Source organism: Branchiostoma lanceolatum, chromosome 5 (genome assembly GCF_035083965.1).
Source record: "Branchiostoma lanceolatum isolate klBraLanc5 chromosome 5, klBraLanc5.hap2, whole genome shotgun sequence".
Classification (NCBI taxonomy): Eukaryota; Metazoa; Chordata; class Leptocardii; order Amphioxiformes; family Branchiostomatidae; genus Branchiostoma; species Branchiostoma lanceolatum.
Window position 1 is genome coordinate 17,670,624 of NC_089726.1, and position 24,569 is coordinate 17,695,192.

General features: G+C 43.7%; 2 protein-coding genes across 2 annotated transcripts; both read left to right on the forward strand.

The window, feature by feature from the left end:
• The first annotated feature begins 1,752 nt into the window (after positions 1 to 1,752).
• LOC136435519 (kelch-like protein 9) lies at positions 1,753 to 7,173 on the forward strand. The gene is made up of 6 exons (XM_066429097.1): positions 1,753 to 2,004; positions 2,900 to 3,833; positions 4,361 to 4,541; positions 5,221 to 5,406; positions 5,854 to 6,056; positions 6,888 to 7,173. Exons 1-6 carry the CDS (start codon positions 1,840 to 1,842, stop codon positions 7,154 to 7,156), a joined length of 1,938 nt encoding a protein of 645 aa, XP_066285194.1. The 5' UTR covers positions 1,753 to 1,839; the 3' UTR covers positions 7,157 to 7,173.
• Positions 7,174 to 11,368: 4,195 nt separating this feature from the next.
• Positions 11,369 to 23,994, forward strand: LOC136435527 (myosin-7-like). The gene is made up of 34 exons (XM_066429108.1): positions 11,369 to 11,392; positions 12,028 to 12,286; positions 12,534 to 12,677; positions 12,893 to 13,077; positions 13,246 to 13,342; positions 13,525 to 13,617; positions 13,845 to 13,908; positions 14,107 to 14,208; positions 14,370 to 14,606; positions 14,815 to 15,083; positions 15,246 to 15,416; positions 15,670 to 15,985; positions 16,123 to 16,187; positions 16,370 to 16,575; positions 16,841 to 17,101; positions 17,316 to 17,463; positions 17,655 to 17,762; positions 17,976 to 18,122; positions 18,355 to 18,540; positions 18,674 to 18,760; positions 18,936 to 19,081; positions 19,227 to 19,374; positions 19,581 to 19,706; positions 19,918 to 20,124; positions 20,355 to 20,536; positions 20,652 to 21,262; positions 21,377 to 21,528; positions 21,749 to 21,837; positions 22,042 to 22,243; positions 22,423 to 22,521; positions 22,646 to 22,867; positions 23,053 to 23,223; positions 23,391 to 23,591; positions 23,742 to 23,994. Exons 2-34 carry the CDS (start codon positions 12,083 to 12,085, stop codon positions 23,865 to 23,867), a joined length of 5,772 nt encoding a protein of 1,923 aa, XP_066285205.1. The 5' UTR covers positions 11,369 to 11,392; positions 12,028 to 12,082; the 3' UTR covers positions 23,868 to 23,994.
• The last annotated feature ends 575 nt before the right edge of the window (positions 23,995 to 24,569 follow it).

Here is a 24,569-nt window from a genome sequence, read left to right on the forward strand (position 1 = left end):
ACAAGCATTTGAAACATGTGTAGCTCCCGTTCGAACTTTGTTCAGAATTATGCTGTCTATAAAAACAGCTCACAAACCAACGGTACCAAAAACATATCCTCCCGAAGAAGGTAAAAGAAGGAAAATATCAAACCTTGCTTTTCTAATTGAAAGGACTTTCCTAGGCCTATACCCAATTTTGCAAGATGACGTCATCCATTGTGGTTTCCACGCCTAGCAGTCTACTATAAACAAAACAACACTGTCTTGTGTCTGTGGGTGTGGCACGGTTGAGCAGAAAGAACAACTTTTACTTTCAGTTCTTTTAGGACGTCATCGTGTTCAAAGCTTCATATTTGATAAGCGGCCGCTCAGTGAAACAAAAATGACTTAAAATTTTGAACGACATCGTTAAGATCTAGACTTGACACCAATCGGGCTACGTTTTGAAATTGTAAATGAATTGAAAATGAAAATAGAGAACTGCATGTAGTTGAAAGAAGTCAGAAATATTACACACACACAAGCACAAATTCCATTTCCTCCGCTTCACTTTCTTTCGGGCTCCTTTTGAGATCACTCAAGAGGGAAAATAACGATTTCTATTCTACTTTACTGTGCGCGCAGAATCTTATCGGTACGGTGAGCGTGTCCCCCGCAATTAATGGCGTCCTCTAGCGAATTACAGGTCAACTGCAGGAAAGATCGACGTCATCCGTCTTCTTTCATTAGCTGAAGCATGACGCCTGAAGCCTCCTCATACACGGGGACGCCGACTTTACGTCACCGTGTAAGTGGGGCGATGTTACGGCCCGGTTCTTTTGGGAATGCTGCACGAGGAACTGCCTACAAGACTAAAGGAACACACACGGGACACAGCATTGCCGTACACACACAGGCCTGAATTTCCATACGTTTTCGTGACTTAATGTAGTTGACGTGTAATTCGCTAGGAGACGACACTATTCTTTTGATGAATTTATGGCAATATCAAGTATTGCTAGATACAATATATACACTTCTTGTTTGGGAATTTCAACGACGTATACGTTACCTGACATGTACAACTTCCATGGATGACTGAAAAACCTGAATCGATATCCAATCAAGGCTGCTTGCATAGAAAACTAGAATAGAAATCGTTATTTTCATGAAAGTAAGGACGGCTCTATTGGTACTATTACACACACGTTCTAGAATACTGCCGTAGAATAACTATGATGACGTTAAAAATATTTGTTTGGTACATTTTGTTTGAAGTCACTAAAGCCTGAGATAAAGATACTGTTGATTCCAGAATATTCTGTAAAAGAGCCTCAACCAATGGTCTATCTGACTGTGCTGTGAGTGATAACGTTATCTTGAGAAATATTTGATGTTAGAAGCCAAGATAACTGAGGGTGAGATATCCAGTGCCTATAGCAACGCTTCATTATGCATTGGTAATAGCATAAACATGTAAAGTTTGGCTCAAAGTTTTAAAAAAGTCCGACGACTTACTTTGAGTACACTTATCACATGGGTGAATAGTATAAAAGTATGCTGTAACGAGATTGTGTTTTTTTCCAGTGCTGACGGCCTAGCATGATGGAGATTGCTGAAAAAGACATCACTGAACAGTTCCGACTGTTTGTTTATGTGCTAACGAAACAATTCAGGTGTTGCAAATGTGCCGGTCGTTTTCACAAAGTAGTAGGCAGCACGGTAGATAGGTGATGTTCTAGAACGCGTATACCTTGAATGAAAACCTTTTGTATAAACACTTGCTTATGACGAAACAAAGCCTCTTGGAGACAGGGAATGTTTTGATACAAACCGTAACTCGTTCCAAAGAAAGCTACTCTAAAATCACTGTCCACGATGGACGCAGAAGCGGAAAAGTTGGCCCACTGTTGTCACGTTGTGAACAACCTTGACGCGTGGAGAAGGTCGGGTGTTCTGTGTGACGTAGTACTGGAGGTTGGCGATCAGACGTTTCCGGCTCATAGCGTTACCTTGGCGAGTTTTAGTGGGCGCATGAAACAGGTAAAGACGCGAGGACTTGTTTTTTTTCTCTTCTAATAATTTGTCACTCTGTGTGCTTTATTCTGATGTACATGACCCTCCTCAAACTTCAAACTTCTTGGCATCAATGAAATTCAAATTGACTGCAATCTATCATACGCTGCAAAACGCCGTTAAGCCCCCGTCACAAATAAGAAATTCATAATTCAGGTCGGCCGACGTGTTGGCGAGCTTCAAATGTGCATTTTTGGCCGAAGTACGGCCGACGTCCTGTCGATTACGCGGGCTTCGGGCGATTTTTAGAAGTCAAAGTTGATCCAAATATTGGCCTTTTACCAGGTTAGTCAATTCTGACTTCGTCCATGACCAAGAGATGGTACCATCTCATGGGGGATTTTTAGTCTTTAGTGTTCGACGGACGTCACCCGAGATTTTCATTGGAAAATACGGTCGACGCTAGGGCGATTTTGAGATTCGGCGAGCTTCGGGCGATCTACAAATTCGGCCGACGCTCGCATGAATTGTGACGCCGGCTTTATGACACCATTACATTGTTTATTCAAGTGTTAGAGAAATGTTAATTATGATCGCACGATCATAAATATGATCTATATTGTTATCACGTGCCGAGTAAATTCAAGCTTCACGCATTGTGCTTCGTTCCTTTTTGTTTATGTTCTGTCAAAGAATATTGGTACCAATGAAGTGCAAATCTATCTGGTGATACATTGAGAATTGCTGATACGACAGTTTCCCATTGTTTAAAGTAAAAGAGCTGTGCACATAATCGTAACCTAAACTGCAGGTTGTTATTGTATAACCTAGTACAGACTTGAAAGTTGTAAACAGTATGTAGCAGTGCAAACTAGGATTTGACATCATATATGAAGCACTATGGCGTTCTGTGTCATTCCAGATGTTTGAAACAGCGGATGAGTACAGAGAGGTGCCTTATCACATCTCGCTAGACGAGGGGAGGATGACCTTCTCGGCAATGTCCGCCATTTTGGATTTCATGTACACATCTGAACTGCGCATCACCTTCAACAACGTCATGGAAATCATGGGCGCTTGCGACGAGCTCATCGTTCCCGCCATTATCGAGAAATGTCGGGACTTCCTGAAGACCTTTGACCTACAAACATGTCTCGAGTGTCTGTGGGTGACGTCACACTATCAATACTGGCTGGGAGGAGTTAACAAAACCGTTCGACAGTTTGTCCTGGCGAACTTTATGTCTGTGATGAACACCCGTAGCTTTTATACTCAGGATGTGACGCAGCTTGAGAGCATTTTGGACGACGACGACCTTTCGGTTCCGAGGGAGATCGACGCCTTCCTCGCCATTTTCCGTTGGATCGAAGGCGAGGCTGACATGAGGGTACACTTCGCGCACAGGCTGTTGGGTAAAATTCGCTTCTCCTATATAGATCCAGACGAGTTTGCAGAAGCTGTAAAATACGTCAACAGCATACAGTCGTGTCGGAAAGTCGTTCTCGAAGCGTTTCAGTTCTACTCTACACAAAAGACTGTTTCGTTCACGCCACAACGGAGAAGGGGGAGGATTCGACAGACTACGCGGGAGACGTACCGGGAAGAAGCGGTGATCACGCCGCAGCCGGTGGCGTTGCCTCGGCCGTCCCGTAGCACTGTCATGGAAAACACTGTTGTGATTGTCGGGGGTCTGTGTGAGACGGACGAGGCCCCGGGGGTCGTGGGAGCCCGAGGGCACATGATTCACAAGTTCAACCGCGGCCAGAACCGCTGGGAGCTGCTCACAACTCTACCTGCCAGTGAATCCAGAGACCACAGTGCTGTAGCCGTGTTGTATGACAATCTATATGTGATAGGTAAGATGTCATCTTGTAACGGTTGCAATGCAGGGTTCGGAACAGCGCAATGCGCTAGCGTTATGCGTCTATTTTCTTTATTCGAATATTTTTTTCTTTCCCACATTGTAAGTAGCAAGGCAACCAGAGATGACCGGCAGACACCCATTTATTTACCCATACGACTTTGCAAGTACATTTACTGTAGGTTAGAAACACTCACGGACACACGAACACACACACATACACAAGCATACACAAGCACACACACACACACGCACACATACATACACACACACAAACTTACATACAGACACAAACATACACACACACACACAGACACACAAACACACACATACACACACACATATGTATAAACACACAAACACACAAATACACACACACACACACAAAGCTGCAGACAGACATGACCAAAAGTTGGGGGTTAAGTTACAGACAAAGCGGATAATCCTCTTCAATTGAAATGTTTCACAGGGAAAAGTAAATTATCTTAATTACTTAGCCGCAATGAACTATGATATTTCTAGGTGGTACGAACCCCCAGAGAGCCAGTAAGGAGTACAGCCCCCTCAGCACGTGCTACCGTTACGACCCGGACACCGACGATTGGGCGGATGTAGCTGCCATGAACAACCGGCGAACCTACGCACAGGCCGCGGCACTTCAGGGTGTGGTGTACGTGGTGGGTGGACTGGGAGACCGACAACGGTATGCATCGTTTAAAAAAAACATTCGCTCCGTCATTCTTGGTTAGAGTATCCAAAACGTCTTGATAAGACGCATCGGGGTGGCGCCCATCTCCATTTCTGTAGCCCTTGGGCCACACATTTGTGCAAGTCACTACCGTGAGCAGGGGGCTGGTCCGCTGGTAGTGGTGTGTGTTTAACTGCCATACTCTTTCCCAAATGCTGAGTGCTAAGCAGAGAAAGCAGTATGTACCATTTTTAGAGTCTTTGGTATGACCCGGCCGGGGATAGAACTCACGACCTACCGTGTGTAAGGCGAACACTCTACCCACTAGGTTATTGAATCGGTCATCGGTTATTCTTGGTCATGCTTTGAAATTTGCATACGTCAGACAGCTTTGTTGGCATGGCAAATGCTTTCTAAAAATGTACAAGCGCTTTTCAACATTACAGCGTATAACATATGCCAAATCAAAACAATCGATGTAAACAGTTATACAGCATAATTGATATTGTTTCAACAAGTGGAGAAAGCAGTTACTTACCATTCTCTCTACTGTGGGTAAGTCCATTCGTAAGCCATTCTTTAGCCGAGCGAAGGCTAAAGAAAACTTTGAAGATTCACACATCCTGTGATAATCAATATTTGTAAATTTCTTATAGAATATATAGTAAAACGCAAGTTTTTGGTCTCTCACCAGCGTTCTTGGCACGGTGGAGTACTACAACCCGACCCTGGACGAGTGGACGTACGCAGCGCCCCTCCTGTACCCGCGTTACGCCGCTGCAGTCGCCGTTCACGCCGAGAGATTATACGTGGCGGGCGGCAGGACAGAACCGGACGTGGTTTCCAACGTCGTAGAGATGTACGATCCTGGCCCAGACAGGTATGCATGGCAGTAGAGTTGGGGCGGTCGTCTGGATAAGCCGCGAACTTATCAATAAAGAAGAATCTGTGTTTACGAATATGACGTTACCTTTACTTCGGTTAGGGCATTCTCCAAGCAGATGTAAGGATGCAGCTCAGTCATGGTGTTTTACGCGTAACTTTGCAACATCAAGTACGTGAAACATAGGAGCCAGCGAGGACTTGAAAATGTGCACTAGTAGGAAGACGTTTTAAAAGTTGCAAAAACAGTCGTAAAACACTGAGACTGAGCCAGATCCTTACATCTGCTTGGAGATTAGTGATGCCGTTTTTGGTTTGCAAAATGGCAGTAGATTTTCTTTCAGCAATCACGTTTAGCGCCTTAATCGACCCCAATATAAAACGTATGCTGTCAGAAAACATCGCATATCCTGACTGAAATCAACTTTTCCTTCCCTGTGTACAGATGGGAGCAGCTGCCCCCACTGCGCATGCCCCGCTCCCATGCGGCCATGTCTGTGGTGCAGGGCCGCTTGTATCTGGTAGGTGGCGTTGACGACAAGGGCAGAAGCATATCTGCAATCGACGTTCTAGGTGACGACAGTGAACTCTGGGAACACGTGGCCGACCTCAGCGTTCCAAGACATGATATGGGAGTTGCCACCCTGGGCAAGTTTACATAATAATGTATTCAATCATACATCTTCATACAATTCGACACACTCCAAACTTTTGATCTGAATCCAGGATCCAGAATCCGGTGATCCAGAAATGTAAAAAGTGTAGACCTCACAGTAATAAATGTACATGTACCACCTTCAAGCCACAATTAGCTGGCGCTACATACCTGCAATACGTAATGACACACTGTAGCTGTAACATCTTCCATCATATGCAGTGTAGGTATTTGACAATTCGTGGTACAACACCCCGACCAATCGATCGCTTTGAAACTCAGATTCGAATCAGCCATGACCCGACAAATCGCATTCTAAGTTGCCTTAACGACTTAATCTGACAAAGAAACTCGCCAGTGAGATGCTGGAAGGTGTCAGCTTTCAAATTATATTTTTAGATTGACAGTTTTGGCACTTTGGAAGTGATAGAAAGTATCCGCGATTTAACGTTTAAAAATAGTTTCTACTACTTTTCTTTAAACGTTAAATCGTGGATACTTTCTATCACTTCCAAAGTGCCAAAATTGTCAATCTAAAAACATCTTTTGACATTCGAAAGCTGACACCTTCCAGCATCTCAATGGCGAGTTTGTTTTGTCAGATTAAGTCGTTGAGGCAACTTAGAATGCTTTTTGGGTCTCGTAGTCAAATCACAGTGGAAAGGGACATTTACATACCAGGATTGGGGCGGTGGGGCGGTTGGTATGCTAATGAGTACCTTTCAGTGGATCAACGAGCGAGAAAACGTTCTGTGAAGTCAATTTAGAAACCCTCTTTTAATACTAAGTTGATGTGTGAAACTTCACCTTTCCTCCCGCTACAGAGCCGAGGTTATTCATAATCGGCGGCAGCTCTACACGAGACAGAAGGATGTCGCGCACTGTGGAATGCCTGGACCTGGAGAAGCGGGCCTGGGTGACAGACGTTGCCGGGCTCACGGCGGCTGCGAGCGGGTTCGGTTGCTGCTCGTTGACGGTGCCCATCCGTAAGAACGTTAAGACACTCGAACTCCGGCAAACAATACCTCCAACGACAGAAGAGGAATGGGCAACTACTGAATCTTCTGCCAGCGAATCATCTGCTACTGAATAAACCTTCTTGTTTCTTAATTGTTGACTCTATGCTTAAACGTTTTTTTTTTTTTTTTTTTTGGTTGGCACATATAACAACATATCATTTTATACAGATCATCGTCTGAAGAATCAAACGAAAATAGGCATGTCATTTACTACATGTAATACGTTTTAGAATTATCGCAAAGCCATTTCATAAGACTTTCTGTGGTAGATTTAACTCTGTTTGTATATACAATGTTACAAATGCCGGAGCTGTGATATCATATCAAGGTTATTTTGTAACCTCCTTTATTGTATAAAATCGTAATCTTCGTGATGGTTAACACCATTTTTTTTATTCATAATTGTCGAAAGGAAGACTAGTCGTGCATACATTGTACATTGTTACAGACATTAAACAATAATCATAAACGATAAGGAATTCATCTCGCATTCCATTTCCCCTTTATGTTTACTTGTTCATTAAACCGAATGAGATGTGCTAAAACAAGGCGTACAGCTCTGGTCTTTTAAAAACACCCTAAGGTAAGCCCCAGTTCCTCGTGGTGTGGAGGTAGATATGAGGCGGTCTCCACAGCCGGCTACGAGCCGGCACTGGGTGTTTACCGGACGGGTGCGACCGGATCTGCACGCTTACGACAAGGATAGAACGGCGATGGATGTGCAAGGATGCAACCACAACGATACATTTACCACAAGGATGCAACCGGCACTGTACGCTTACGACAAGGATGGTGGTTCGTCCGTCAATCTAACGAGGACCACCGTCATCCATCATAGAACGGCGATGGATGTGCAAGGATACAACTACAACTAGACGTTAACCACAACGATACAACCGGCACTAGATGCTTATGTAATTGGTTATATCTACTAGACCATGCAATGAACGGCTTCATCGGAGATGTTCAGTGTAGTATTAGTTGTAAGGAAGATGCAAATGCTTTGAAACTCACCTTTCGAGAAGGTAGGTTGAAATGGCAACAATCTTAATGAAACCACCAGTCTTTACATACACAACGACCTCACTGACAAGCTGATCCCTTTTCCAGACTTCAAAACGTAAGGTCACACAACGTGACCTTGCCCAGCTGCCAATGATAGATGCTCCGTCCAATATCCTTAAAATGAAATAAAAGTGACAAAAATAGGTTTGCCAAGTAGAATACTACGGCATCAACCGTGGAGAATTGTTTGGCAGACCATTGACTTGGTCGGATACTGCTGTCTGGCGACTGGAATATGTGTGTACCGTGAAGACTGTTTGGACAGGAGGACATGCGAATATTTTCGGCATAGACAGCATAACGAGACCGACATCCGGCGCCAGCAATGTCAATGTCAATGTCACAAAGCGCTGGTGGATCCAATACTGTCATATCTAGTCTTCAGTGTGTCTTACATTGAAAACAATTCTTTGTATCATCTGGACATGCATGCGTTGATAAAAGAATTCAAAGGTACTAGAATAATCAATATCGTAACAATAACAAGGAACCTTCCGTATTCCAACGAAGGTCACAGAAGGAAAAATCGACCGCTCTTAAATACATTTTGAGAAATGGGGATTTTACATTGACGAACCAAATGATAAAGAATGAACTGATGCACCATTGGCATTGGCATGTCTTGATTGTCTTATCACTATTCACATGCTGCTCTATAGCCATCTGACGTATTTTAAATCTACATAGAGCTGTAACTATGTTTCGCAACTACCACAAGGCCAAATCAAGCTATTTTATGTTTTCATATATGGTCATTTGTTTTAAATTGTTTCTACCACAATACACCATGTTAATACAGAAGTGATTTTGCGTGTCATTTATACGTGCCTCATGGATAGAGGAAAAGAGCAGGCATGTCCACAATGACCTATTGAACTTGACCGACGCTCCGATGAACCCCATTCAGCGATCTCGCCTTTCCCTATAATATTCAACATTTTACTGCGTGGTATATTTAGCCACAGGAATGTCGGCTTCAGCGAGGCTTTCGGCATTTCAGACATTCACCCATAGAGGTCAACGTTATATGACCGAGACAAGCTTGTCCTTGTCCCATAGACCATCCCGACATATCCCCACCACACTAGGGCTTTCTAAATGATTGAAGTTAGATTAAAACATTATTTCAACTAAAACTCGCATTGCCACTGATGAGAAGGTTTGCTTTAGTAGTTATACAAAAATATCACAGCCAGCTATGGGTCTCTACAAAGCTTGGTTTCCCAAATCAACAAAGCAGTTGTTCTCATTCGCCGTCATATAAACTCGTCAAGCGTTAAGCATAAAAAACTTCCTCACCTTAGCAAACTTTTCAGTACAATTTTCAATCAAAAACTCTGCTGGAACGGCCTTAAGTACTAGTGTTGAGCAGGGCTCCCTTACCATTAAAGAAAGGCAGTCGACGTCGAAGGCAGCCCACCACCATTGTAATTAGCAAACGATGTCACTGCCGACGGCAATGACACTGCACGGCACCCTGTAGAACAACACCGAAAGTCCACATCAAAACTTCACTACATAAATGGCGACAAGGCAAAGATTCTCCATGATGCTCTGTAACATTATATCTACAAGATTGCAGGTTTTTTTATAAAAAAAGTTTTTTTAATTTATTTTACATCTGCTACATCTCCTGCTAACCGACAAGCATCGTAGTTTCGGCAGAGGGAAGGCCCATAGTTTCTAATGATATACTTGTTCGCTCAGTTGTTTCCGTGAACAAAATTAATGCAGAAGACGCTGCATGCCAACAAACAGATGGCACACGTACATTGATAAGTTAGAATTAAAAGACCTTCCTACGTCCTACGTCCTTCAAAACCACCTAAAAATATATTGACCAAGTCGCCATGACATTGGCTTTGACAAGATCATCTAGTAGCAGGTGGGCGGAATATCATATATCCATGACTTGTTGTTTTATGTACCAGCTAAAAATGTCTTAAATTCCACAGTGATACATCACTGGTCGCAATGTTCAAGACAACCCTAGACCTACTCCAAATAAAAGGTTTAAATTCTAAAGTATCGGAAGTTTAATGACCGATGAGCAAAAGGTTTGCATTTCATATTTGTACACTGTCTCTGTAAACACGCCATGTTTGAATACTGACTACTCCCATGTTTCCATTACTTACATAACACAAATATTTCCTAAAATAAGACATCGTAAATGGCAATGAAGATTGGTCACAGCTTAGGTTTTCAGATATTCCTTCTATCATTGCCAACTAAATTCGAACTTCTTCTTTAGGCAACTGACAATGAAATGGTATTGTACAAAAAGAGAGGAAATAACGCTCTTGACTATTGCTTGATGAAACCGCCAGTAGGCGACATGCATTTTCTGGAGAAATAAGGAAGCTGAAACTGAAGCAAGAACACTTGAACAAGCTCCAATGCCATGTTCTGTGATTATACCATCTCCATCACAATGAATGTTTGAAACACGGATGGGTCAAAAAGAAACTGTTTTTACTCTGGCTAACTGGTAAAGTAAATATCATATAACCTGTATTGGGTTACAACCCAAATAATAGAATAACGCTTAGTTGACTGAGAAGCCATGTTCAATACACCGCAAGTATGTTGTATGTTCCAGCAAGCGTTGCTGGCGCTACAACCATAGCTACAAGCAAAGTCTAACGTTAATATCAAAGTGTTAACGGCTGAAATTATACACTGTAACTAAAAGCTAACATCATGTCACTATAGAACATTCAACAACTGACATCACCCTACCTCTCCCTACTTTTGAGCGTTGGATATATCGCACAATGTGGAAAATGCAGTCTAGTGTAATATTGTTTTCATTGGAGAAGCGCCAGTAATTGGATACAGCCATTTGACCCATTTTACCCTTTCCACCTGCTGCGAGATACACCCAGTAACAAATATACCATTACGGCTAGCAATAAATATACCAGACGATATAAGATATGCCAGTACTGTTTGTCTATAAGTATTATTAGCTGCTGAAACTGCCAAGTATGCTATACTGCCTGAAACAGCTGCGGTGGGCATCGGTCAAGTTCGACTCCCTGACGTTATACGTTACCCTTGACCGCAACATTAAGTATAAACCAATAGCCAAATGTCATACTAAATGTCTGGTCAAAGAATATCTTCAAACTGTTTCCTATCTATAGATTATACCATTTTCGGTATAATTAATCCGAAGAGATCCTTTATATAAGGCCCCGATAACCAACGGTATATTTACAGCTTTGCCCGTTGAAGTGAAGGTGAGTCATGCATAGAGGGGTACAATAAGTATGTACAACTTTATATTGTAATATTGTATGGAAATATCTGGCTTTTAAAAGTAGCTTTTGTAATTTGAAAGCAGTAAACGTTCTTAAAGTATACCAATGGCCTTTTTGTCTTGAAAGTAGTACATGTTTTTACAGTATACCAATCGCCTACATAAACTAAATTGTACGTATGGTAAGAGTGTATATATATATATATATATATATATATATATATATATATATATATATATATATATATATGGATCAAAATGTCAAGTGGATTACGCTTGTTGTGGGAATGAGGTAGAAACTTGCTAATTGCTGACAATTTGTGATGTTCATGGACATCGATAGCCTTTAGACATACTGACCTCATTTGTTATGTGCTGTCAGGCAACTGGATAGATTTCAAAAACGGTCATTTGACGGTCATCTTGTGCATCTTGCCACCTGGATGTCTAACCTTCATCCATGCCCCCCTAACGGGTTACAAAAGCCGGCTATTAAGCTTTCATGATGAATATCCCAAAATTAGAGACCGAACCTTATTGTTCAAAGATGGGATTGGCTGTTATCAGCGTCACTGTAAAAACGCCTAAAGAGTCATCATCTGCTTCTTTTTCCAGCTGCAGGTCTCTCTCTACTTTCTTCTTGGTGTGAGCCTCCAACCAAAGAGCCACCATGCCTGCCTACGGTCCCTCACTCATGGACCAGCCGTCCGAATGGTTCCTCGCGGGGAAACCAGACGAGATGCGGAAGCTGAAGACGGCTCCGTATGATCCTAAGAAGAACTTCTGGGCTCCTGATAAAAAGGAGATCTTCGTCAAGGTCGAGAAGAAGAGCGAGAAGGGTGATGACGTCACCTGCGTGTCGGAAGGTGGAGCGGTGTGTATCAACAATATCCAGTTCACGCTGCATGACTAAGCAATACCAACAGATATTCCATGGCGAGTGACAATCAGCATTAAGCAAAGAGACTGTGTAAGTGTTTATATTTCAACCCTTTAGTCAAGTAGATGAGTCGAACCCAGAAGGATACGATATCAATGCTAGGTATCGAATGCAAATGTTGACTTAATCTTATTTTCTACCGTTGTAAAATGAAAAGCCTACATTGTTTCGCTACCCCCAGACTGTCGTCGTCAAGAAGTCAAAGTTGCTGCCGCAGAACCCGTCCAAGTTCGCCTGCGCTGACGACATGGTGAACATGACCTTCCTGCACGAGGCCGCTGTGCTGGGTAACCTGAGGGAGCGTTATGAGAACACTCTCATCTACGTAAGTATCCTTATCTTGAATGTGATCTACGTCTACATCATCTCTTTACAATTCGTGCGTGGGAGGACGTGCCTTACATGGTGTTTAAACCGCTGGAACTAAAAGATAGGTATGAAGATTCGGATGATACAGCTTACTTCAGTTAGGAACTATTTGCTGTACCACTTTGTTAGAGACAAGATGTTCGTCAAAATGAGCTCCGAATGTTTTTACAGACCTACTCCGGACTTTTCTGCGTCGTGATCAACCCCTTCAAGCTCCTGCCCATCTACACCCCAGGCGTGGTTGACCAATACCGCGGCAAGAGGCGTACGGAGGTGCCACCCCATCTCTTCTGCGTGACGGACAATGCCTACCAGAACATGGTGTCAGAGCGCCAGTGCCAATCTTGCCTCATCACGTAAGGAATACTTTATGTAGCCAAGTGATGATCTCATTAATGATTTCATACCTGAACTTTTATGCGTTTCTAATACAATTTTATCCGGAGTTTAACTTCATAACCACCTGGCCTGGCGACCAATAAGCCGTATTTCAATATGTATGCTATATTTTGCCTATACTCCAGTGGCGAGTCTGGTGCCGGGAAGACTGAGAACACGAAGAAGGTTATTGCGTACCTCGCCATGGTTGCTGGTACACCCGGTGGTCATCAGGAGAAGAAGGTATAACGTTTTCGGCAAATGTGCTACGCACTTCATAATATTTCTCAACAAATGTATACACATCCAAATAATTGTGATCTAACCCAAGACTGTTCATCTCATTTGTTCATGGCCGTTTCGTGTTAGTTTCGCCCCCCCTATTTATACTGACAATTTACGAAATCCATTTCCCTTGTTGCCAGATCGGTCTAGAGGAGCAGATCGTGCAGACTAACCCTGTACTGGAGGCTTTTGGTAACGCCAAGACCGTGAGAAACAACAACTCCTCCCGATTCGTAAGTACACCCGTGTACATATGTGTCTTTAAATTCAATAATTCTTGTTTGTCTTTTTGTGGCTAGTAAACGACAAAGTTTCTGCGAAAAAAAGGCAAATAGGTTTAACTTGCATTTATCTATTCTTCATATCATATGTGGTATGTTTTGTTCAAATCGTTAACGCTGTGTAACGTTTTCCCTGCATAGTTGGTAAATGTGTATTTTTTACATTGTCTGGCCTGCAGGGTAAATTCATCCGTATCCACTTCACCAAAATTGGCAAGCTGTCCGGAGCTGACATCGAGAGCTGTGAGTATCTTCATAATTTCAACAAATAACTGTTAAACCGTAAGAAAATAGCAGGATTAAGCGTGAAGACTTGACGCTTGGAATACGACGTTTTGTCTGAAGTACGAAGTTCGAGCAAACATCGCAACAATCTACCCTTATATCATGCTATTGGTAAGATTGAAATATCACTCACAACTTGACGTCTTCTTACAACAGATCTGCTGGAGAAGTCCCGTGTCGTGGACCAGCTGCCCGGCATGGAGCGTGGTTACCACATCTTCTTCCTCATCATGTCCAACGGAATCCCAGCCGTCACGGGTAAGAAACGTCGATTACATCCTGGAGATTAAAAATATACCATTAAGCTTCAAATGATAAAATAACCAATAGTAACATCCCTTTTTTTTTTACCAATTTGATTATGGTATCAAAACTGCTAAAACACATTATTATATCAAATCATATGACTTGTTATTCAGAGCGCATCATGACCGGCACGGACCCTTCCCTCTACCACTTCGTGAAGGAGGGTGTGTACACCGTGGCCGGTATGGACGACCAGGAGGAGATGCGCCTTACTGATGAAGGTTTCGACATCCTGGGTTTCACAGTCGAGGAGAAGAGCAGTGTTTACGACTTCTGTGCCGGCATACTCCACATGGGAAATCTGAAGTACGTGGACAAGAAAGAGCAGGGAGACTGCGATGATCCCGCCCGTAAGTACAATCTGTTTTAAATTTGTGGTTATTCAATCCCAAAAACGTAAAATAATGATGAAGCCCTTTATGTGGTTTTCGGTAAATCAAAGCGCAACCATCTATACCAACTAGTTTATCCTGTAGTCGAACTACATCCTTCATATTGTTGGTACGGCAAAGTTTTGTGCCAAATATATAATTCATTGTATCAATTGTCACATCACAGCTGCTGAGAAAGCAGGCCGTCTGTTTGGTGTCGATGGAATTGGACTTTTAAACAACATCTTGAAGCCACGTGTCAAGGTCGGCAACGAGTTTGTGACGAAGGGTCAGACCGCCCAACAGTGTTCCAACTCCACCAGTGGCTTGGCCAAGGGTATCTACGGCAAGATCTTCAAGTTCCTGATCACCATATGTAACGAGACCCTTGCTACTGAGCATGAGAGGGCCTTTTTCATTGGTGTGCTGGACATTGCTGGCTTTGAGATCTTTGAGGTGAGAAACAGTCTTATCATCAAGCTGAATTGATAATACTTCCGTGCAATGTTGTGCCTAAAATTGCAGTTGTATGTAGTTATTGATAATGTTCATTATACATGCCTTGTGGAGATCACTTCACAAAGTTGTTGATTCAAATCTGTGTCGTATGTTCTTCAGCTGAACAGTTTGGACCAGTTGTGCATCAACTACACCAACGAGAAGCTGCAGCAGTTCTTCAACCACCACATGTTCGTGGAAGAGCAGGAGGAGTACAAGGCCGAGCAGATCGAATGGACCTTCGTCGACTTTGGTATGGACTTGGCAGCCTGTCTGGAGCTCATCGAAAAGGTTAGCGATAAACTTTCTTTCAGTAGTAGTACCGTACAGCTCAAAACAATGACGAGGGTCGCAATACGGTATAGGTCATACGGAGGAAATTTATCAAAATCACGGTACCATTCATAATGCCGGTACCTGAGTAGAGTGATTCTAAAAAAATTGAGCTTCTGTGCCAATAAATGACTTCTTGGTCTAAGGCGTTATCAACGCTGCTGTTTGCACACACTATACTTTATTAAATACAATGCCTTAAATTTTACAGAAAAACGGCCTGCTGCCAATCTTAGAGGAACAGTGCATCATGCCTAAGGCTAATGACAAGACCCACATTGAGAAGTTGAACGGCACTCATCTGGGGAAGAATCCCAAGTACGGCAAGCCCAAGCCAGGCAAGAAGAAGTACGAGGCTCACTTCGAGCTGGGTCACTACGCCGGACCTGTGGCCTACAACATCAACGGCTGGCTGGACAAGAACAAGGACCCCGTGAACGAGAGCGCTGTCATCACCCTGAAGAACAGCAAGAACCCGCTTATGCCTCGAATTTGGTCAGACTACATGACAGCAGAAGAGCAGGCTGGTCAGTCATTTTTTGTATATAATACATGTATAATCCATATATATGCAGAACGCTTTTTTGAATTTATTTGGTTACATCTAGAAGACTGTACAAGTTTACCTGTTGTTGAAACATTACTTCATTTCATACACTTACAGCTGACAAGAGCGGTGGCAAGAGGAAGAAGAGTGGCTCCATGCAGACTGTGACCAGTGTCCACAGGGTAAGCATTTGGCAGCACGGACAGACGATTATCTTGGAAACACATCCGAATGTTCAAACTGCAGCTTTCAGATTTCCTTCAGCAACAGACAATTGAAATAAAACCCTCTTCATTTGACGAGTAACGTTAAGCTCCATTGGTTGATTTCCATTAACCATGTGTTTTCAACGTCTCTCCTATAGGAGCAACTGGCTTCATTGATGGCCAACCTCCACGCCACCTACCCTAGCTTTGTGCGTTGCCTGATCCCCAACGAACTCAAGACTGGTGGCATCATTGACGGGCCTCTCGTCTTCAACCAGTTGACTTGCAACGGTGTACTTGAGGGCATCCGTATCTGTCAGAAGGGATTCCCCAACAGGAGCATCTATGCCGACTTCTTCGACAGGTACATCCGTACATGCGACTGGGGCTTCTATATTTGTATATTTCCACTGTATCTAGAAATAATTAATCTAGTGCACAAAGAGACATTTCATTGGAAGGAAAACATACTTTAAATGCTCACAAATTTCTTACTTCTATCGGAATTATAGCATAGCTAAATCTTTTTGGCTTGAAATGCTCAATCTTCACATTAAGAACCGGAGCTCATTGAAATAGGCCCGTAAAATTACTAGTAATCATTTCACACGCTCAATCTGTACATTCAGGTACAAGATCCTGGCCGCTGAGTTGTTCGATCCTGATGAGTTTTTAGAGGGGAAAGACGCCTGCCAATTGATCCTGGATAAGATCAAGCTGGAGAAGGCCAGGTATTCCTGTGGTCTCAACAAGGTGTTCTTCAAGGCTGGTACCCTGGCTATCCTGGAGGAGATCCGCGAGGAGAAGGTCAACGAAATTTGGGTTAAGGCCACGGCTCGCGCTCGTGGAATGCTCCAGCGTAAGAAGTACATGAAGATGTATGGTTCAAGGTGGGTGCAAGTGGTTCCTTTTTTTCTACTCGTTCTGCGTAAATGTGAACAAAGATTCGTCGCTGAAAGGGATTTCAATGCGGTCTTTTTTATGCGAGGATAGTAGCCAACATTTCGACCTCAACAATGAGAACACTCCACAATGAATATAAACCAAGTACCACTCCGTCACCCAATGGCTCATTCAGATACGATACTTTCCTTCCCATTGTAGAGCGGCTATCGGTACACTGCAGCGCAACATCCGTGCGTGGTTCAAGCTACGCAACGACTGGTGGATCAAGATGTACCAGAAGCTGCAGCCCAAGCTGACTGGAGGCATGGCAGAGGAACTGCTCAAAGAAACCAAGATCAAACTCGCGGTACACCTCTCGGTTCTACACGGTATAAAAAAACTACTGCTTTGTATGGACCAATTCTTGAGCATTGGTATAAAGGGCGCGATTAATCTTATGGTTAATTAGAATATTAAGAGAAACTTGTCATCGGACTCGTCAACGACTGATGTTAGCACTGACGCTATCACACTCAGCTCACTTTTGCTTTCTTTTAGGCAATGGAAAAACACTACGAGAAGGTTACCAAGGATCGTGCGGAGATAGAAGCAAAGTATAACGACGTCCAAGCCGCCAAGGACAAGATAAACGAGTTGTTGTTCAACGTAAGATTCCTATATTCATCTTTATAATGCATACGCTGGGGTGACATCAAAACAAGGCATAATTGGTGTCGTGGCCTACCGAGTATGTCCTTAAAATGAATGGACAAAATGCATGCTAGGACACCGCTGGTTACAATGAGATGTAGACTGTTGGATTGAATAGTATATACAGGTTGAAACTACTTCTGTACACTGACGTTATGTCTCCCATAGGAGAGGGACATCATGCTGAACGGCGAGGAGCGCGTGAACTCCCTGCTGAAGGAGAAGGCAGAATTGGACGCCCAGCTGCAGGAAATCGAGGAGCGCGTGGAGGATGTTTCCGACCAAAACAGGCAGATGGAGTCCAAGAAGATGAAGGTACTCAAACATCACCGTGCAGTCTTTCACAAGCAGCATCAAACTCAAATTATGCCATCTTTACAATAATATTCAAGGAGCTACATTTAGTTCATCGGATTCAAATAAAAAGGGTATTTTGACTCGTATAGAATCCCGTATAGAAGGAATTGTGTGGCACCGTTGTCCAGATTAAGATTCTAGGCTTTGCAAATCGGAGTTCCAACATGTTATCTCTCTTTCATTTAAACAGGCGGAGCAGGAATGCGACGAAATGAAGAAGGAAATTGAAACCATCTCGCTCAAATTAAGCAAGAGGGAGAAGGACAAGCAGGAAGTGGAGGACAAACTGCGCGCCATGACTGAGGAGGTGGCCATCAACGACGAGCTGATCGGCAAGCTCGGCCGCGAGAAGAAGAAGCTGGATGAGCTCAATGCGGTAGGCTCGCCTTACTTTAACCTCACTTCCTAATTTCAAGTATCTTTCGACCCACGTGGAGCTACAATATTTGAAGATTGGTGACATTAAACTGGGGTAATGGGCTTACTCACATCTATCTGATACATTACAGCAAACTCTAGATGACCTGCAGTCCGAGGAGGACAAGACTCAGAACCTCACCAAGCTCAAAGTCAAGCTGGAGCAAACCTTGGATGACGTATGATACACATTATATTCATACCATGCTGGGACAATTGTTGGGGCATTTCAGAGTAATGAATCAGATAAATTTCTGGAAATCTAAAGAATCTCGTCTTCAGCATGTTCACATCACATTTGATTTCGTTCTGATTACCTCCCGGAAAAGGTACAGTTTATGTTTATTTCTTTAGCTTGAGGACAACCTTGAGCACGACAAGAAGATCCGTGCTGACGTTGACCGCGTCAAGAGGAAGCTGGAGAACGACCTGAAGAACGCCCAGGATCTGGTGATCGAACTGGAGCGTTACAAGGTCGAGCTTGAGGAGAAGCTGAAGAAGTGTGTGCATTAACGTTGTCTTACTTTTTAGGTCGTAGGTTGTTTTTCACATGATTAATATAAACCTTCATTAAGACATATCTTACATCCAGTTTCTTTCAGGACAACAGATAACAAATTGCATATTTATACATGGCTTATGCAGGAAGGAGTTCGAGATCAACGCCCTGAACACTAAGGTTGAGGATGAGACTGGCTTGGCAACTCAGCAGCAGAAGAAGACTAAAGAGCTGCAGGGCAGGATCGAGGAGCTGGAGGAGGAACTGGAGACAGAAAGAGCTGCTCGTGCAAAGGTACTTTGGACTAGTATATCGAAAGGGCTGACTTTCTAACTTGCATGCAAATCCACCAGACAATGTCCCAAGTATTCATAATTGACGACTGAACATATCAACTTCTAATTGTACGCAGGTATGTCTTTCTAAATGATGTGGATGCAATAGTCGTCAACACTGCAATGATACAACAAATACTAACCCAAAATATTTAAAATCGACAGCTCGAGAGGCAGCGTGCCGAACTCTCGCGTGAGTTGGAAGACATCGGTGAGAAGCTGGAAGAATCTAGCGGTGCCACAGCTGCCCAGGTTGAGCAGAACAAGAAGCGAGAGGCCGAGCTCCAGAAGGTATCACAATCTCAGAGAGATCACCGTTGTTACGAAAGATAGTTAAAGGAATGACAAAAATTGATAACCGAACCAAAATGATGCTGAACTTAAGATGTCTGCAAAGTTCAAAAGACCAGAAACAAGCTGATTAGTTTTAAATGCATTACAGTTTCGCCCATCTAATCTTTACAAACTTCAATACTAATCATGCACTACTGTCACGTGACAGGTTCGCCGTGAACTGGAGGAGGCTACAATCGGCCATGAAGCTGCCACCGCCAGCTTGAGGAAGAAGCATAACGACACTGTGGCGGACATGACTGAATCGGTCGAGAACCTGCAGAGGGCCAAGGCCAAGCTTGAGAAGGAGAAGAACTCCCTCAGGGTGGAGGTCGATGATCTGGCTTCCAGCGTTGAACAGGTCACCAAGCAGAGGGTAGGTAGTTCCTGACGTTCTTACATCGCTTCAAGGCTGCTTCATCCTCAGACTACTATTGCCAAAAAATCTTCCTTATCTTCATTTACCGTTCTCATATTGACGTCTTGCTAGTTATTGGCGCTGCCAATCAAGCCTAGAAAATAATAAATCATCACAGGCTCAACAGTCAATGCTACTTTGAAAATACATTGGGGGATTTGAAGTAACCTAGAATTACTGCTTTGCAGGTCCAAGCTGAGAAAATGAACAAGCAGCTTGAGGATCAGTACGTTGATGCCAATACCAGGTTGGAGGAGAATGCCCGTGTCGCACAAGAACTTGGATCACTGAAGACACGATTGACCGCTGAGAACAACGACTTGCAGCGACAGTTAGAAGAGTCAGAGGGAATAGGAAACCAGCTGAGCAGGTACGCAAATAAAAATGTTGAAAATACGAGATGGGAACTGATGACATCTATTTTGTCTAAATTCTTGTTAATTAAAGGAACAGTTTGAAGTAAGTATTTATCTTTCAACGTACAGGACCAAGAGCATGCTTACACAGCAGATGGAGGAGGTCAAACGCCAGCTCGAGGAGGAGACCAAGGGCAAGAACGGCCTAGCCCACCAGCTGCGTGCTACTCAGTCCGACTGCGATGCTCTGCGTGAGTCCTTGGAGGAGGAGCAGGAGGCCAAGTCCGAGATTCAGCGCAATCTGGCCAAGGCTAACTCTGAGGTGGCGGCCTGGCGCTCCAAGTACGAGACCGACGCCATCCAGAGGACAGAGGAGTTGGAGGAGGCCAAGAAGAAGCTGGCTGCTCGTCTGCAAGACGCCGAGGAACAGGTTGAGTCCGCCAACGCCAAGTGCGCCAGCCTTGAGAAGACCAAGAACAGGTTGGCTGGCGAGGTGGAGGACCTGATGTTGGATGTTGAAAAGGCCAACACACTGGCGTCTCAGCTGGAGAAGAAGCAGCGTCTGGTTGACAAACAGATGACCGAGTGGAGGTTGAAGTGCGAAACTCTTGGGGCCGAGTTGGATGCATCCCAGAAGGAGCACCGCGCCTACCAGACCGAGCTTCTGAAACTAAGGAATGTCTTTGACGAAGGCGTTGAGGCTCTTGATGCCCTGAAGAAGGAGAATAAGATCTTACAGGGTACGTGTTTGAATAAAAAAAATTGTTTTTTTTTAACATCATCGGGCTCATATCCCCCCCCCCCCCCAACGCTTTCATATTTGGTTTATGTAATCGTTATTCTTTTCTCGGCAGAGGAAATCAACGACCTGAACGACCAGCTTGCGGAGAGTGCAAAGAACATTCACGAGCTTGAGAAGACCAAGAAGCGTCTCGTCGTTGAAAAGGAGGAGCTTCAGAACGCCTTGGACGAGGCTGAAGGCGCTCTTGAGATTGAACAGGGCAAAGTAAGTAGACAGAAACAACAAAAGGACTTCAAAAATATCAGGTATTATTGTCCTGTAATAACACAAGCAATGGTGCAAGCATCAGGTCTGGGTGGGTAGGTATTGGGCATATTTTCACGACGAACAATGGCATTAGACAGCAAATGCAGCACATAAACTTAAGAGTATGCAATACTTTGATATCTTAGACAATACACTGATTTGACGATTATTTTCACAGGTTGTCAGAACTCAGCTTGAACTGGCTCAGCTGAAGGGAGATATCGAAAAGAAACTCGCCGAGAAGGATGAAGAGTTTGAAAGCTCGCGGTGAGTCGGGACAATCTGGAAACTACATACAAATTGTGCATAAAAAGGCTAGAGTAACAATTCGTATAAAGACAGCGTGTCGTCAACTAAGTAGTGTCTTTCATCATAGTTTTTTCTTCATCGTCAAATATTTTAGCATAGCGTGTACCTATATGCTAAATACTTTCCAGACATTTGATGCAGCTAATATTTCTAATACTTCAGTAAGAACCAGGCCCGTGCCATGGATAGCGTGCAGGCCTCTATCGAGATCGAGTCAAAACAAAAGACAGAAGCGCAACGAGCAAAGAAATTGCTGGAAGGCCATCTCAACGAGGTTGAGGTTCAGCTGGAGACTGCCAACAGGTCCAACGCTGAGGCCAGGAAGACCATTGCCAAGCTGCACTCCCAAATCCAGGAGATGCAGGTACCTCACCGTCTTTGGTATGCTTTAGTTTATTCTACAAAACGAGGAATCGAACTATGCTGGAGGCGAATAAAACTGGTGTGATGCTACAAGGCCCTCTGCATTGGCACACAGCGGTATGCCAATGAAAGTATCATAACATAAAGAAATTGACCATAGATGGTTTTCGTTTTCTTCAGGTTACCATCGACGACGAACAGCGGCAGCGTGATGAGATCCGTGAGCAGTACAACATGTCTGAGCGTAAGTGCCAGATGCTAGTGAGCGAAAGCGATGAGGTAGGTACATTTTGAGACTTAATCATCCATTTTGTTCATTTGTGATTTCACGAGGAAGAAGATACTTTAGAAGTTGAAATTCCTGCGATATACAAACGAGGGAGGATAATCGTTTGCTTTTAAGGTGCGATCCGCACTGGACAACGCCGAGAGAGCTCGTAAGGCCGCTGAATCTCAGCTGGTGGAGACCAACGAGAGGCTTGGCGAGCTGAGCACACAAAACTCAGCCCTGTCCGGACACAAGCGCAAGTTGGACGGTGACCTGTCGCAGATCCAGACCGAGCTGGAGGAGGTCATCAGTGACCACAAGAGTACCGAGGAGAGGGCTAAGAAGGCCATGGCAGATGTACGTATAGTTGGCGTACTTCAGTATATCTATATTTTTCAGCCATAACTCGATTTTATACGTTTAGAAGATATCATATCAAAACGAACGAAAACATTGTGCCTTCTGGTTTTGATCATTATCACGGGACTCAAAAGTTTCGATGAAATGGGTTTTCGTACTAAAACGATTTCCTTCACAACCAGACATCCCGTATGGCTGAGGATCTGCGTGTGGAGCAGGAGAACTCTCAGCACGCCGAGAAGGTGAAGCGATCCTTGGACGCCAACATGAAGGATCTGCAGCGCCGCCTGGATGAGGCTGAGGCTATTGCACTCAAGGGAGGCAAGCGTGCCATCCAGAAGCAGGAGAACAGGGTACGATTGGAGTCGTGTTGGTAATAGATCTTTGGTGCAAGAAAAGGAAATAGATAATTTCTCCGTCCAATAATTTGTCATCTATAGCAGATTGACCATTCGTAGTAATGCAAAGGTCAGCTACCTATAACACCATCGCTTTATACCGTCTTGGTTTGATCTATTAGATCCGCGATCTGGAGAACGAGATTGCCCACCACAGCCGTGCACACCAGGAGGATCTGAAGCAGCTGCGTAAGAACGAGCGCCGTCTCAAGGAGATGAGCTTCCAGGCCGACGAGGACCGCAAGAACCAGGATCGCATCCAGGAGCTGGTGGAGAAGCTGCAGCTGAAGATCAAGACCTTCAAGCGCCAGGTGGAGGAGGCTGTAAGTATATCTTTTTAAAAACACTATTGAAGTGTTGACAACCCTATTCATTTTGAGTGAAGCTTGTTCAATAATAGAGAATGCTTTATCTCTATTTATCATCTCACCTCAAACTCCAACGATACCAAATGACCTTTGTATTCGATACAGGAGGAGCAAGCATCATCCAACATGGCCAAGTACCGCAAGACCCAGCACGAGTACGAGGACAACTTGGAGCGTGCTGAGATTGCTGAGAGCTCCCTCAACAAGCTTCGCTCCAAGACCCGGCTGTAAACCGTCAGCCATCCGTGAAATCGTTTCACTTTGTGTCTTAGACGTTTGATTACCTTACCCTGCTCTGCCTTTCGCTTCATCCGTTGGTAATTTCATCTCAATCCTGAAATAAAATGTGGTCCCACTACTACTTTGTTTGTCGTCACTTATGTTAAGCTTGATGGGTTGACGAAAATAACCAAAGGGAGAAAATACAGATTGTGCAAGTAGTAGTATAGTAAATTATATGTTTTTTCAACACATAGCAACATGAGACAAATTAATGGTTACAGACGAGAACCTATAAAACGTTGACCATTAACGAAATATAACTACATGTACTACAGTTTGGTAACCGATGCAAACGAGTTAACATTATCCTTTTAAACAATGAAGAACCAATAAAGCCATTCAACACTAAAGAAATACGGAATAGTATGCCATGTATAAGTGACTTGATAAAGAAAGAACATTTGAGCTCTGAGATCAAAGACCATAGAAGTCAGTCAACGTCCCAAGCAGAATATCACAATATTCCTAAAGTACTTTAGGCGTTCTATAAATTCATTAGGCAGCTCTTATACAATCAAGGTAAGAACCCAGCTCGACATATACGGAGTGATCAAAGCTAGCATGACAACCAAATGCAAATGGAGTTGCATACACGGCACAAGTTGGACCAAATTTACAATGCGCCGAAACAGTATGAGCTCCATATCGAGA

What these genes read in the sequence shown, in the direction of transcription:
- LOC136435527 (XM_066429108.1), top strand. Translation starts at nt 12,083, where the DNA reads ATGCCTGCCTACGGTCCCTCACTCATGGACCAGCCGTCCGAATGGTTC. An exon ending in GTGGTCATCAGGAGAAGAAG is followed by an intron (nt 13,343 to 13,524) that starts GTATAACGTTTT and finishes CCTTGTTGCCAG; the next exon opens with ATCGGTCTAGAGGAGCAGAT. An exon ending in TATGCCGACTTCTTCGACAG is followed by an intron (nt 16,576 to 16,840) that starts GTACATCCGTAC and finishes CTGTACATTCAG; the next exon opens with GTACAAGATCCTGGCCGCTG.
- LOC136435519 (XM_066429097.1), top strand. Translation starts at nt 1,840, where the DNA reads ATGGACGCAGAAGCGGAAAAGTTGGCCCACTGTTGTCACGTTGTGAAC. An exon ending in TTAGTGGGCGCATGAAACAG is followed by an intron (nt 2,005 to 2,899) that starts GTAAAGACGCGA and finishes GTGTCATTCCAG; the next exon opens with ATGTTTGAAACAGCGGATGA. An exon ending in GGACTGGGAGACCGACAACG is followed by an intron (nt 4,542 to 5,220) that starts GTATGCATCGTT and finishes GTCTCTCACCAG; the next exon opens with CGTTCTTGGCACGGTGGAGT.